The sequence below is a fragment of the Pezoporus flaviventris genome, unplaced genomic scaffold (genome assembly GCF_033815535.1).
Source record: "Pezoporus flaviventris isolate CSIRO_AGI_PZ_B2104156 unplaced genomic scaffold, CSIRO_AGI_Pfla_v1 ptg000013l, whole genome shotgun sequence".
NCBI lineage: Eukaryota > Metazoa > Chordata > Aves > Psittaciformes > Psittacidae > Pezoporus > Pezoporus flaviventris.
In genome coordinates this window covers 15,167,963-15,182,976 of record NW_026892561.1, presented here as the reverse complement: position 1 = coordinate 15,182,976, position 15,014 = coordinate 15,167,963, and the positions used below count along the sequence as shown (strand labels likewise).

Here is a 15,014-nt window from a genome sequence, read left to right as displayed (position 1 = left end):
TTCCAAAATCAGAGGTGTGTTCAGAAAGCAAGCAACTGCTTAAATAGTGCATTCTATGGGGGCTTGTTTTCCTTCTACCAGCCTCCATTCATTGTTTACTTTTTCCTTTTCAGGTGTCTGGGGCAGTGCATTTTCTATATTATTTAACAGAGTGCTTGGTGTCTCCAATTCTCAGAATAAAGGTCCCACCATGGAAGAAGAATTAGGTAATATTAGTAAATAATTCTTCTACTATGCAAGAGAGTTACTAGCAAGAATCAGTGCATACTCAGTCTGTGGAAGGATGGCACTCTGCTAATAGTCATTTTAAAAATCTGGAATTCAAGCAACTTTAATTGCTGACATTGCTAGATGGTGATGAGGTCAGAGAAAGAGAGTTAACAATTTTCTTTTACTTTTGTTTCTGATCAGTATCTAAGGTACTGAAAGTCACATGCATATATCCAACTGTTTTCATGAAGTTAGTAGAATCCAACTCCCTTTTTTATGTCATTATGCTAGTTTCTGGAGATCAGAAGTTGACAGATCCTTCATAATTCCTATGAATTCAGAAGGCAGCATTTCAGGGAAATAGATAACCAACAAATACGTTGTACTAGACACCAAATCTTTCTGAAGAGGATAGACAGAAAATGCAGATTGAGTTGATTTAAAAAACAAACAAACAAAAAAAAACCAAAACCCCAAGTTCCTTAGCTGCCTCCATCTCCTTTTTGGTCACTAATTTTGATTTTGACCTGTGTCCTGTGTCATTGCTCAACAATTTGTACACATTTGTCTTTGGTTCGTGTTTTCCCCTGATGGTATTTTAATGGTGATTGAGGACCCACTGAGTATTAAAAAAGGAAAATACGTGATGACTAAGCTCTCCCATCTCTGTCGTTATTTTTACAGTGTTGTACATAAGTCTAAGAGGGCTTAGTCCTCTTTAGGAAAAAAGCAATAGTAGTGGTCATCTGTACCCAGTATTCATTGCCAAGTGTAATGAAGCAGTGTTTTTTTACACTTTATACCATGGTGAATCTCTTCAATCTTCTCTTTCAGCCAGGCCTGCTTATAGGAATTAAATTTAGACTTAAATAAAAAGTGCAAAGTATAATTGCTATGTTTTGATACTGCATGTATAGAAATTACAGCATTTGTTGGAAATCACAGTCCAATGCAGGGTGTGCCACCAGAGACCAACACCTACATTATCATTCTATTAGAAAAAGATGTTAATTTTCATTTTGTTAATGATAAAAACAGTTAGTCGATAATATGTCCAAGTTCACTAGGAAAACCCCTCATTCAGTTTATTTTAACTGGCTTCAAATTTTAATTAGAGATGATTCTTGGCATACATTTTACTAGGGAATAAAGGGGTTTCGTTTTCTGAAGTCTCTCGGGTACATTTGCATCACTGAAATTCAGTGCCTGTCTCTAGTCTTTGTAGGATATAAGCTTCCAAGATGAGACTGCTCATAAAACACTGGAAATCTACAGTATTTCAAGAAAAGCTTCCCCCCCCCCCAATTAGCAAAAATAATGTAGTTAGCATATAATCCATTCTCACATGAGTTTACCTCCATTAGAAACCTTACCTTAGGAGTGGAATGTGTTGCTTTTTCAGTATCCATCTTGACTTTGAAATGTTTTAAGTTAGTAATGATTGATTAATGATTATTTCGTGGCTGTTTTGGAAACAAAGCAGTTACCCTAACAAAATGCGGATTTTTGACATAAAAGTTCACTCATTTCTGGTTTTACTTCTCTCATTCAATGTTATGAGATGAAAACCATTGTCTTTTCTACCCATGTAACTGTATTGGCCTTTATTTTTCACACATACTCTAGTAGAAGTTTCATAACTATCTTGGCTTTTTTTCCCCACAATATTTCTAAGGGTACCCACTCATAAATGTATGAATGAAGTGAAGGGTTCCTATTATTAAAAAAAAGAAAAATTAGCAGGTAATTAACAGAAATTAATGTTGTCTTCCTAGTTTACTAGGAGTTACTGAGAAGACAGAAGCTATATATCTAAATTTTAATCAAGGTGAATGAAATGTGTCAGATATGTGGTGCAGAGGTGAGTGGTAGGTACTACTTTAGTATTACATTTTGTTTTCTCAGCTCTTTCACTAATCTGCTTAGTGCAGAAGCTTTGCAAAAATTGCAAGCTAAAGCAAATGCATTCTGATCAGATACTGAACATAGAGATGTCCACAGCAAATCAAATTTCTTCTAGCTGTATTTTCTATTATGAAGACTATGATAAATTTATGACTCAAATTGTTTTGAAATTCTTAGCTGTTCTGGCAATTAAACCCTGGCAGTTTAAAGTAATTTTCTATTTCTTTCAACAGAAAATATTAGGCTAAAGCACCTTGTAAGTAATGACAGTTCAGACAGTGAAGATGAATCACAGCACCCAAAAGGTAAGGAAATCTTCACATTTTATTTCATAATTTACTTTTTTCATCAGCTTTTGTGTATTATGGTGAAGTTTGTGGATGTTGGAAATTAGCCTTAGCCAGTTTTCCTGAGTCTTACCAATAGTCTCTTATAACTGAGAACTCTGCTTTCATTTATATCAATGGTAAACTTAATTGCCTAGCTCAAGGATCCTAAAGGAGCCAGTGGCTCAGCAAAACAGAGAAACCTTGAAAAAGAGACCTCAGGAGGTCCTTTGGCTTGACTTCATGACTCCCACTCAAGCTGATGATCAAATGATTCTCTCACGTATCTTCAGTCTTGGTGTCAGCCCAATAGGGCTTCACAGAGGTCTGCAATATCACATACACCTCAAATGAGTTTTGCTGAGCCAGTGATATCCATAAGTCTGTTCCCATCAAACTGCTGAGCTCAGGGGCATGTTCAAATTACCAGCCAAGTAAACTAATGCTATCCATTGTTTTCAAGGGTTCTTTTAGGAAATATTTGCCTGAGAATAGTTTAATTTGTGTTTCTAGCATTCATATATGTCTTCCAGCACCTTTACAAATGACATCTGATACAGGAAATTCCTACTGTTTGGAACAATGTTTTAAACAATGCCTAAATCCCTGAAGAGGTACAACCACAAGGGGAGCACTGGGCAGTGGGAAGAAAAAATCCCATTGAAAATTATCTTTAGCTGCCTAAGCCACGTCAGGATTTCTGTGATTTTAGTCAGGATCTCTGTCTTATTCTAATAATGCTTTGTATTTGATGGTACATTTGGGAACAACAGTGATTTTCACATGAAGAAATTGGTTATTTTTTAAAAATGCAAGCAAAGATGAAAGTGCTATACCCAGTTTCTTTTATTTTAATAGTCCTTTATTTTAGTAGACCCAGAAATCTTGGGTTTATACTTTATATATTAACTATCTTACCATTGGTTACTTTAATTTTCCTTCTCAGGCACTGAAAATGCTGAGGCACATCAAGAATATCAGAACAGCAGCCAGGAAAGCTGGGTGCAGCGAATGCTGATGGCTTTGGTGGGTGATAGCACCCTTTTCAACACCAGGGAAGGGCGTGCTGGGAAAGTACACAACTTCATGCTGGGATTGAACCTCAACAGTTGTTACCCACTGTCTCCTCTGGCAGACCTCCTTACGCAGGAGTCCGTGGAGGAAGATGAATTAGATGCTGCTGTTGCAGGTTAGTTCACAGAAGGTCTACATTTCTGCATATTCATTAGTAAAACCAGATACAGCTATTCTCAGTGAGGCTCACAACAGCATGTACTCCTCCAAAGGCAGAACATGCTTGTCTCTTGATGAAGTGTGAGAAGTAGACATTGTCTACCTTGATTTCTATAAAGTCTTTCAATATGGTTTCCTACAGCCTCCTCCTAGAGAAACTGATGTGTTAGACTCTTGAGAAGTTGTCGGTGTGGTGGTTAGGGAACTGGTTGACTGTCTGCACCCAGAGGATGGTGTATAGCTCCTTTTCCAGCTGGTGACCTGTCATTAGCAGGGTCCCCCAGGGATCAATATAGGGTTCAGTTCTGTTCATAAGTAATCTGGATGGATCAAATGTACCCTGATAAAATTTGCCAATGATAGCAAACTGAGTGGGGAAGTGGACTGTTTGGGAGGGAGAGCCACCCTGCGGGATGAGCTGGATAGGCTGGAAGAGTGGGATAACAAGAACCTTATGAAGTTCAGCAAGAGGAAGTTGTGCTCCTTCCATGTTCTTGTGTAGTGGCACAGCACTACCAACAGCCCCTCACAGTAACGGTAATCACTTCAGCCGTCTATTCAGAGGAAAGAGATTGTCCTAGCTGATTATTATGCAATAGTAAATACCAGATGTCATTTAAAAGCTTAAGTAGCAGACGCTCTCTAATGTGTATTTGTTAATGTAGCAAATCCCTTTGAGAGGTTGTATAGTAATTTCCATCTGTACTCCACTTTCTAAATATTTTTATCATCTTAGAGGTGTTTACAACTGGATAATCTTAATATTTATAATAGTTGTAAAAGAGGCAGGAAAGCGGGTAGTAAATTTATGGTTGGAAAAAATGACAGTTGATGAGAATTTTGCATAATTAAGATGTGGGTAATCTTCAGAATCAACTATCAACTTTCTGAGGTTTAATTTCAATTGAAATTAAGTGCTGGTTTGACAGAATGAGCCTGTCCTTCTGAGAAAATTGCTTTTGAGTACCTGAAATTTCTTTGGGTAAAATGTCTGGCAAAAATTTGATATAACTGCAATTTTTTTTTAATGTTAGCTTAAGCCCACACTCATAAACTGGAGCTAACAATTCGAACCTAACAGCTATGAGTATTTGCAATATTATGGGCAAGAATAGCTAAAAAAAACCCTTGAAATTTCAATTGATAATATAAAATTTAATCATTCAGTAGTGTTAGAAGTGTATCCACATTTTGATGCTGTGAATTTTGCTACTATATGTAACAGCCTAGTTGATCAGAAGAGTAGATAGAAAGGAAACTTTAGTGTAAATTTAAAACACCGTATATTACCAAGGCACTGAATGCATTTAATCTTTGCGTATTTATTCCTACCACCAGTTTACCTATCAGCTTCAGTACAGAGAGAATTCTGAATTGCTTTATAACTTAACTCTCTTTTTCTTGCAAAATGCTCCAAAGTAGAAATAAATGGATCAAAAAGGATATAAATATTTCACATCTCCAGTTGTCTCAAACCTTTTGTAGACCCATTAAGTTGCACTGCAGAGGATGAGCTGTGGCAGGCCTAGGCCAGTGTTACAGTCATTACAAAGGGTTGAATTTAGGGTTTGCAGTGCGTACAGCAGAGATCCCAGAAAGATCTGAGAGGAATATGCTTGGCTTTACTTTACTATCGATTCTATTTGTGCTGAGCATTTTCTTAATTGGTCTCAAATATGCCTTAAAATTTTATATCCCTTGAATGATTTCATTGTGAACTCGGAGTTGTTCAACTGTTCAGTTTTCTGTTGTTCAGTTTACAACACACCAAAATCAGTTGAGAAAATGCCAAGTGAATAACAATAGGGAAAAAATAACTCATAATCTCTGCTTCCTTATTTCAGTATTTATGGAAACTGCTATAGTAGACACACGTCAGTAACAAATGCGCTTTTCATCTCCCATACTTCCATTGAAGCTGCCGTCTGTGACAAATTTTGGTCTCTAGAACGTGTTTTCTTTTTTATTTCCAAACAATTCTTAATTTCTATTTGTGTATCTGATTGCTGCAGATCAGATAGGCATGCTGTGCTGTACTTGGAAACATCTTGTGCTTCTTCCAGTTTGCAGTTTGATGGACTGAAAGCTTCTTGTAATACTTCATAGAAGCATTCCACATGGGCTGAAAATTAATGTCTCCGAGGCTCTCAGACATAAATACTCCATTCAGTCTCCATACTGTTTGATGAATAATGATCGATTCACTTAACAAAGCTGTTAGAGTATATAGAATGATTGTCCTGGATTCATGTGTTGTAAAGTATAAAAAGAACAAAGCTTCTTATTCAGTCCTTTAGAATAACTACAGCACAGATTATAGAGTATGTGATGCTTCTTTTATCACTGGGGTACTTATTGTACATTACAACTCTGCCAGGAGCAATTGCAGTCTCACCTGTAGTGTGCTGACCCACAGGTCAGTCTGCCTGCTTGCCTTGTCTCACCAGGGTATTGTATGCTGCTTCTGGCTTCTGGCTCTAGATCCTGGATAAATCAAATTACATGCTGAGCCTGCCTTTAAAGTCATGTCATTAAAATAACACTGCATTATATTAATTGCTTTTTGAATCCTGACCCCACAAAATGGACACATATTACATTTTGAAACTTTTCTTCTCAGTTCAAAGATTAGAAATGCACTTCTAAAACTAATTATGATAAAAAAACTTCTAAGTTGAATGTCTACTGCAATTACAGAAGACCACAATTAATAAAAGCAATCTGTGTCATCATTATATATTTATTGATGGCATTTTTGACATTTTATCATTGAAAATATAATAATATTATTATTATAAATTTGATTATGGAGTCATGAAGTCTGTAAGCAATAGGAACTGTCTTGTTCTTCAGTGCTTTTTTGGTAGGAGGTTTGTGTATACAGTAACACCCCTATCATAAACATTGTTATAGGTGTTTCTATATTTGTTTAAATGATCACTGTTGACTTTTAAATTCAAATTTTGTAAAATAAGATAATACAAAACAGGAACAAAAATGCTGCTGCAAGTTTTATAAATTCTGTTGAGAGCAAGGGTTAAATTACATTTAAAATGTCTTTTTTAAAGGAAATTATTTAAAAAAGGTAGTAGTCAATGATCTGAAACTGTTTTCTTCCTTAGAAATCAAGGCAAATATTAGGAAACAAGTGTCTCATTTCTTAGCAAAGTACCCTCTAATAGTGCCAGAAATAAGAAGTCAAAATATCTTTTTCTGAATTTATTTTTGCTGCTCATAACAATAATTTTTCTTCATGCATCCTGAAATTATAGGAACTATAGTTTGAATTATTATCGCTATTGCCAATAAGTAGGTGCTAAGAAATTTAATTACACAAGAAATAGTTGTCATGCTATTCAGCATTCCTTAGGTTACACTGCCCTCTACAGGTATGAGCGTTAGTTTTTACTCAAAAGGCAAAAACACACTGGAAATAATTTTAAGATCTAGAGCAAGAAAAGACTGTCAGGAGAAAAGTCTTAAGTACTGCAGGGATCATTTAGTAGTATCCAGAGACTTGGATAAGTGTAAAAGCACTTACTAAAAATTACTTGGGTTTTTCCTCAGCTGCACCCAGGGAATATTTGGCTTAAAAGGAAAAATTCATCTTCAGCCCTCAGTTTGGGCGTTAGAGATAGGAGGCTATTTTATACTGTACCATGACAGTGCTATCAGTAAGTGACTTACATGTAATTCTGCCCAGTATTTAAATTTCACATATGGATATGGGTTATATTTTCTTTACATTCCTACTATGAGTATGAAGTAGTGAGATTTGGTATAAGTTGAAAACCCAGATTTGATAGCCCTAATTTGAATGGACAGAAACAGATGTAGAATCATAGCATCATAGAATGATTTGGGTTGGAAGGGACCTTAAAGCTCATCTAGTTCCAGCCCCACTGCCATGGGCAGGGACACTTTCCGCTAGACCAGGTTGTTCAATGTCCCATCCAACTTGGCCTTGAAGACTGCCACAGGGATGGGACAGCCACAGCTTCTGTGGGCAACCTGTGTCAGCGCCTCACCACTCTCACAGGGAAGAACTTCTTCCTAATGGGTAATCTAAATCTCCCCTCTGTCAGTTTAAAGCCATTCCCCCTTGTCCTCTCACTGTGTGCTGTTGTAAAAAGTCCCTCTCCTGCTTCCTTCTAGGCCTCCTTAGGCATTGGAAGCTGCTCTAAGGAGCTTTCTCTTCTCTGCCCTGGAGCTTTCTCTTCTCCAAGCTACACAAGCCCAGCTTTCTCAGCCTGTCTTTATAGGAGAGGTGATCCAGCCCTCAGAGCATCCTCATGGCCCTCCTGTAGACTCACTCAGGCAGATCCATGCCTCTCTTGTGCTGGGGGCCCAAGTGCGGGATGCATTATTGCAGGTGGAGTGACATAGACAAGCGTCATGCAGGAGCCAAACCACTTCAAGGATTTTTAGGCAAATTTCAGTTATTTGGGGAAGAGGAGCTGGGAGGAACAAGGGATTGGGAGGGAACCTGGGGAAGATATTTGGGCAGGTTTGTAGGACACTGAGGGGATGTACACTATAAATCTGTCTCTTACCATCCCATGAACACTTTCTTTTGTGTATTGGTTGTTAGGGATGACAGAGTAAAGATGGGAAGGTTAGGGTCAAACCTGGGCATTTGTCCCTTTTGGTTTGGCCTCGAGCTATGTCTGCTTCTGCCTTGGGGCATGATCTGCTGAGGTCCCTTCCAGCTCTGTTTTTTTCACCTCATTTTTTTAGTTGTTAAGATAAGCGTTAAGGTTACACATGAGTTCATGGCATGTTTAGCTGGGATACTGTACTGTTTAAAGCCTGTGGAATCTTCAGTACTTGGGGAAACACTGAAAAGCCCAGTACCATTTTGAAATAAAAATTTCAAAAAGTTCTTAACGCAAGTGTTCTTGGTTTGTTTTGGTTTCATTTGTTCTGCACAGATCCTGACGAGTTTGAGAGGATATATGAGCCACTAGATGTGAAGAGCAAAAAGATTCATATAGTGGACAGCGGTCTTACATTTAACCTCCCATACCCACTTATTTTAAGACCTCAAAGAGGCGTGGATCTCATCATCTCTTTTGATTTTTCAGCGAGGCCAAGTGATTCCAGTCCTCCTTTCAAAGTAAGTGAGATAAGCCATACCTTTCTTTGTGTTCATAAATTTAAGTTGTCTCAGTTGCATTCTTCCAGTCAGGTTGGATGCACATCTCATGGTTCCAGAAGGCCTTAGTGCTACTTTATCGACAGCATCAGAGGAATTTGTTTCTACGTCAAGGCAGAATGTTGCGCTTTGCCTCAGTTCCTGTTTACATGACTCACATGAGGTGACTGACACAAAAAGGGCTAATATGACTTATTTGAAATATTTGCTCTGTTGTTTTTATGGAAATCTGGCATTCACACTGAATTGCAGAATTTTATTTTATGTCAGTATTAAACCATTAACTCATTTACCATTGTGCTAATGCTCTAGCTGTTCTCTGTGATGCTGTGACGTAAATGAATGGTTTTCTGTCATCATCTTGCAGAAATGTGTCTCAGTCACTCTGGTATTGCTAAATACATAACATTTTGGAATTGGAGCTAACTGTTCATTTACATCTCACTAGGATAATCCCAGTACTGGTTTAAATAGGATTACTGAATCCATTCAGGACAGGCCAAAACAACAACACAAAAATACAAATGAAATGGTTTTCTTTCAGTAGCAGATGTGTAAAGCACAGCTATCAGTCTCTATAATGGGTACAACCTCTGCATCCAGACAGCTCCAACTGATCAGAAAGGCTTAATGCTGGATCATTTTGGTAGCTGGCACAAAAAAAAATGCAGCACTTATGAGACTATTGTGAGGTTCTCAAAAAGAGGCAATATTTATTTGAAACCCAAGTGGATTTTTAAAAATTGTTTTTAAGGAAAACAAGAAAACTTGCCTGTTTGAGAAACAACTGGCATTCTTTGTTGCGTTACAGACAAATTTCAATTAGAACACTTTTTTTTCCTTCCTCTTGCTATCAAGGGACAACCCTACCAGCCAACATTAGAAAATAACAGCAGTAGCAAAATGAACTCTAGATCATTGTTGTCAAATGCAATTTAAAACAAGTTCAGGAGAATAAAAAGGAGGAAAATGACTTCCGTAATCTCTAGATTTCTTGGGAACTACTTTGAAGAATACAGGACTGAGAAAACTATTATTAGTGCTGAGATCCTTCATTTTCCTTAATTGACTGAATCCCACAGTGTGTTTCTGTTGAAGAATTTGCCTCCTTTTTATCACAACTGAGTATTTTCCCCATCAGCTAAATTTACTGACACTGCATTGCCATCTCTGAAGCATTTTCTTTGTTAATCTTCTGCACATGAAGTCTGTGCAAAAGGCTGTGTATCATCTGTGTTATTCTTAGCCTATGCATTGAAGTTTCTGTCACCATCAGCTACAATTTTCTGTGTCATTTTAGGTAACATACCGTAACATGGGGAGATTGATAGGAAGTCAGGTGGCATCCTGTATTGTTTTCTGCAAGCTGTAATTTTAAACAGGAGAAATCCTTTTATGCATGAAAAAGTGGTAGGAAAATTAAATGGTGCCGTAGGTTTTAATGAAGCCAGTGTTGAAGGGAATTGTTCATTATTTCTGAAATGCAAACGTGTGTATTAAAATGAGTGACGTAGCTCCAGCTAATACAATCCACAAGTATAGGCTGTATGCTAACAGCCTGAAGGACAGAAACCAGTTTTGTTTACTGGCTGTGCAATCCCATTGCTTTTGCTTGCATTACAAAGGGTAAATGCCAGTTCAAAAGTTTGCCAGTATCTATAGTAGCACTCTAATGTACTTTTGTTACTCCAACATAAAGGGAAATCAGCCAGCTGAAGTCTATGACTCTACTTTTATTTTATCATTTTACACCCACTATGTTTTAATCTCTTCTGTATCCAAAACAGTTGCCCAAAGAAGGGTCCTGTTTCATTCAAAACCAACATTAAAGATGTTGACCTTCCCTCTCCTCCCTCTCACACACCCTCATTACATGCTTTTGAGTCATTATTTACTAAATATTTTGTTTACTGAGTTGTCATGAGTTTGAAAAAGCCTGTTTTCCAGATTTACTTCTTCACTTAGCATACTTTCAGAAGCTGTTTTGTGCTATGATGTGTATCTGAACATAACAACACGTGGACTGATGTTTATTAACTCTCATTGGTTTCCATAGCACTGGTACTCAGTTTGCAAGTAAAATTACAGATGGTTTTTTCTAGCTGTCAGCTCTGTAAATTCACCACAGATTTATGTGACAGACCAGCTCTTTTCTTCCTGTGAATCATCTGAGGCAGTCAAATTTGGGCAGGCTGAATTACATGCTCAGTTCACCGTACTGGGTAGTCTATACAAAGATTGGCCTAATCAGTCCTTCTGTGTAAAGAAGGGTGCATTAATAAAACTTTTTCCAGTAACCAATTTGACCGGTGTCTCTCTACATAAAATCTCACTTTGCAGTGGATGCTTACATGCACTTGTTATCTTTTCAGGAAATTTTGCTTGCTGAAAAATGGGCCAAAATGAACAAGCTTCCTTTTCCCAAAATAGACCCAAATGTATTTGATCGAGAGGGCATGAAGGAGTGCTATGTTTTCAAACCAAAGGATACCTCTTCAGAGAAAGACTGTCCGACTATAATCCATTTTGTTTTGGCCAACATCAATTTCCGGAAGTACAAAGCTCCAGGTGAACACACAGTTTTTAATGCTCAATCTAGCTGTTCCTTTGAAGCTTTGTAATGACACAGTGATTACATACTAGAAATGGTTTGTCTCTGAAATAACTCTTAAGTCTGTCTGTAGTAGTTAGGAGTTCAAAAGAGGCATGAAAAAATAAGATGATAAGTCCTCAGACCTAACATGTAAATTGTATTTTTGTATTTGTTCTGTATGCAGGTATTCCAAGAGAAACACAGGAAGAGAAGGATTTTGCAGACTTCGACATTTTTGATGATCCAAATACACCATTTTCTACCTTCAACTTCCAGTATCCCAATGAGGCTTTCAAGAGGCTTCACGATCTAATGGAGTTCAACACCCTCAATAACATAGATGTATGTATGACAGTGTGGAAGGGGCTTAAAGGCTTTAGGTTGTTACATGGGAAATAGGTGATGTGAGTAGAGCCCTAAATCCACCATACAAACCGTACAGGGGTTTACTTCAGTATTTGTCTGATAGTTATGACATAAAAAGTGCTTCTTGCATTCGGTTATGCCCCTTGCTATTCTTGAAGTTTAGGTTGGATTGAAGCCCATTGTAGAAAGTGGAAGGGAAACTGCTTGAGGCATAGAGATAACCAAGTTAAGTTCTTTATGAGCTGTGTACAAGCATGCACAAACTCAGGCAGGGTTAACTTGTATCCTTCCAGCCTTGGAAGGAAAGAAGAGTCCGGTCACTCTAGGTAACACAGTGGCTGGAGTTACCTGAAGAGAGCTGGATGAGATACACAGTGAGAATCACGTGAAGAGAATTTGGTCTCTTCACTTGACCTCTATTTCTGAAGTACTGAAATATCAGTGTTGAAGGAAGTATTACTGTATATCCTCTGTCAATAATAAACCACTAAGCAAATATGCTGCTGAAAAAGCCAGAGGAACTTTCCAGTGGGGGAAAAAATGAGAAAAAGAAGTCTAAATAGTATTTCTGGGGCTAAGAAGATTGATATATTACTGTGGTCATCTTCCAAATGGAAAAACTACTAGAGTGTAGTATGTATGCTTTTCGCAGTGTTTGAGCCTGTGCTTGTGAGGATCCATTTCAATTCATATCCTTTTCTCATTTGGTTCCTATGTTGTTTTTTTCATTTTACCATCAAAATCCCTGCAGGGTAACTAACTTAGCAAAGATGCCTCTGTAGGATGCAGACATTATGTTCAGGATTTTATACTAAGTTTTTATATATGATGATTTTCTAACTTGAAAAAAAAAAAAGGAAAATTGGAAATTTTCTATAAAATTCTGTGGAAATTTATAACAACTCAGTAATATTTTTTTTTTAATGGATGCAAGCTGTAACTCAACACCATTATGCCAGCATCTAGACTGACTCGCCTTATTCACAAGTGTAAATGATCAGCCCAGATAAAGAAATACTTTATTTTTTTCTTAATATAATAAAGAAATCTTGTTACTTCAGGACAAAGGAAGCAAAAGTGAAGATTTATTCTTTCTCATTATAGTAATTATTTTCTATATCCTTTAAGTATGGATGTTCTCAATTTTGATTTACCCTTCAGAATTTCACTAGGACTTGGTTAGATGGTGTATATTCTTTTCTGACTTCTTTGATCTTGGTGGCATCCAGTTGTATCTTTATTAACTACATTAAAATCAGTGTTTTATATAATCAAGAAAAAGTATTCATAATAATACTCAGCAATCACCTTGTTCAATGATGGAGCTATGTTAAAAGTAGGAGAAATAGTTGCTAACATCTGAAGGAGTCTTTTCTATCAGTTAATAGATCATTAAAGTGTTAGTTATTTCCCTGGCAGACATGTTGTTCGCTGTTTTCAGGTGATCAAGCAAGCTATGGTGGAAAGCATTGAATACAGGAAAGAGAATCCATCTCGCTGTTCTGTGTCCCTCAGCAGTGTTGAAGCAAGACGATTCTTTAATAAGAACAATCTTAACAACAACCACACATAGAGGATAAGTCATAGGTCCTTCTCCTTCAAGAAACTGGTTCTACCTTTATAACTGGAGTCAAAAAGACATTATCAAAATCACTACTGCTGAACAGGGCTGCACAAAACTCCTGAAAATGTTTTCTTGTGGATTTTCAAGTTTCAGTATAAATTTTGTACTTTTTTTTTTTTTTTTTACTAAAAACATTGAAAACATTTCAGTATGCTGATATCCTTATTTTTAAAACTATGGAATTAGTTTATTTTGACTATGGTTATTGGATTCAGTGTCTTTTTTTTTTCCTTACAAAATAGTAAACACTGGTTTCTTGTGGGGCAATTGTCTGATGTTTAATTGATGTAAACTGGGCATATTGTGAAACAGAAAATGGAATTAGAAACACAATAGAATAAAATTTAGTAACAGAGGCAATATATATACCTGAGCTTGGGCCCAGATTCCAGACTGCTTTCTATCAATGAGATTTCCTCTGACTTTGGTTTGAAAAGTCAGTAATTGCTGACTGCTGCTAGGCAGCAGCAGCTCCCTAGTATATGAAGTTGCTTAGATGCCTATTAGTTCTGTTAAAGTTGATTTCTCATACTGGAAGGGGTTTTGCTCACTAATATCCATTGTCTATATTGGCCTTACCAAAACTCCATCATCAAGCTATGTTTTAAATTTCACTTTTCTTGCATGAATGGTGTCTCTTTAAAGAATTAACAAACTGCTGATAGGAAGCAGGTATTAAAGAAGTAGGGTTTATACATCTTCGATATTATAAATAGGATCCTTGGTTGGTTATTAATGCTAGCAGAGCTTTTGTAACTGATGCTAAGAAGGATCTCCTCTTGAATCTTTTAATCTCAAGTATTTTCACAAAAATTGAAGTCCACTTTACTGCTGTTTAAGAATGTATATATCCACTCAACAGAAAATCCAACATCTTACATTTTCTTTCTCTTGTTCCACAAAATTAGATTGCTTGAATTCTTGAGCTAGTAACACCTGTGTGTTATCGTTAATTCATGTATTTCTGACCAAAATGTTGATTTATAAATTAAAAGTGATTTTACTTATAATCACTATTAAAACCATCACATTTCTGCAAAGGGGCAGTGGCAATTTTTACCTGGGGATAGATAAAATGTTCCTAGGTAAGAATGTGAGATAGTTCAAGTATTAAGGGCTATTTTAAAATATCTATTTTTAGTACATTGAATAATGAAAGACTGTGCACAGACATATTTTATTGTAGCAGCATCTCAAGAAGTGTTGCAGTAACTCCGGTGGTGTCGCACCTCTGAGAACTTCCAGACTCCTTTGAAATAATGTAATCAGCAACTGTGTAACTTGGGAAAGAGGAAAAGGAACTGATGTGGGCACTGAGAGCCACGCACTTTCAAGGCACTTAGCAGGCTTGTTTTTTAAAGTCTGTGGGATTAACTGTCAGCAAATGGTTCTGGCAGTCCCAGCACTGGGTCCATAGCTGCTTTATTCTGAAGTTTGAAGAAGGTAGTTGGGGCTGAATAGTTTAGCTCTAGGTAAGATTGCTGGCTCTAATGCAAAAAAAAACCATAAAAAGGTGTTCACAGAGGTGGGAGGGGAAGAACACATCCCCAGTTGCCCTGCGGACTGCTTGTCCCATGCTCCACAGCAGATGGAGTGAAAAAG

At 37.1% G+C, this 15,014-nt stretch overlaps 1 protein-coding gene across 1 annotated transcript in view; it reads left to right on the top strand.

Annotated features, from left to right (window-relative positions):
- Window positions 1-13,529, top strand: part of PLA2G4A (phospholipase A2 group IVA) — a 63,049-nt gene extending 49,520 nt beyond the window's left edge. The window contains exons 11-17 of the mRNA XM_061451752.1: window positions 114-206; window positions 2,349-2,420; window positions 3,388-3,630; window positions 8,606-8,790; window positions 11,202-11,397; window positions 11,607-11,764; window positions 13,230-13,529. Of these exons, the coding sequence (XP_061307736.1) occupies window positions 114-206; window positions 2,349-2,420; window positions 3,388-3,630; window positions 8,606-8,790; window positions 11,202-11,397; window positions 11,607-11,764; window positions 13,230-13,361 (1,079 nt within the window). The 3' untranslated portion in view covers window positions 13,362-13,529. The remainder of the gene's footprint in view (window positions 1-113; window positions 207-2,348; window positions 2,421-3,387; window positions 3,631-8,605; window positions 8,791-11,201; window positions 11,398-11,606; window positions 11,765-13,229) is intronic.
- Window positions 13,530-15,014: the final 1,485 nt, after the last annotated feature.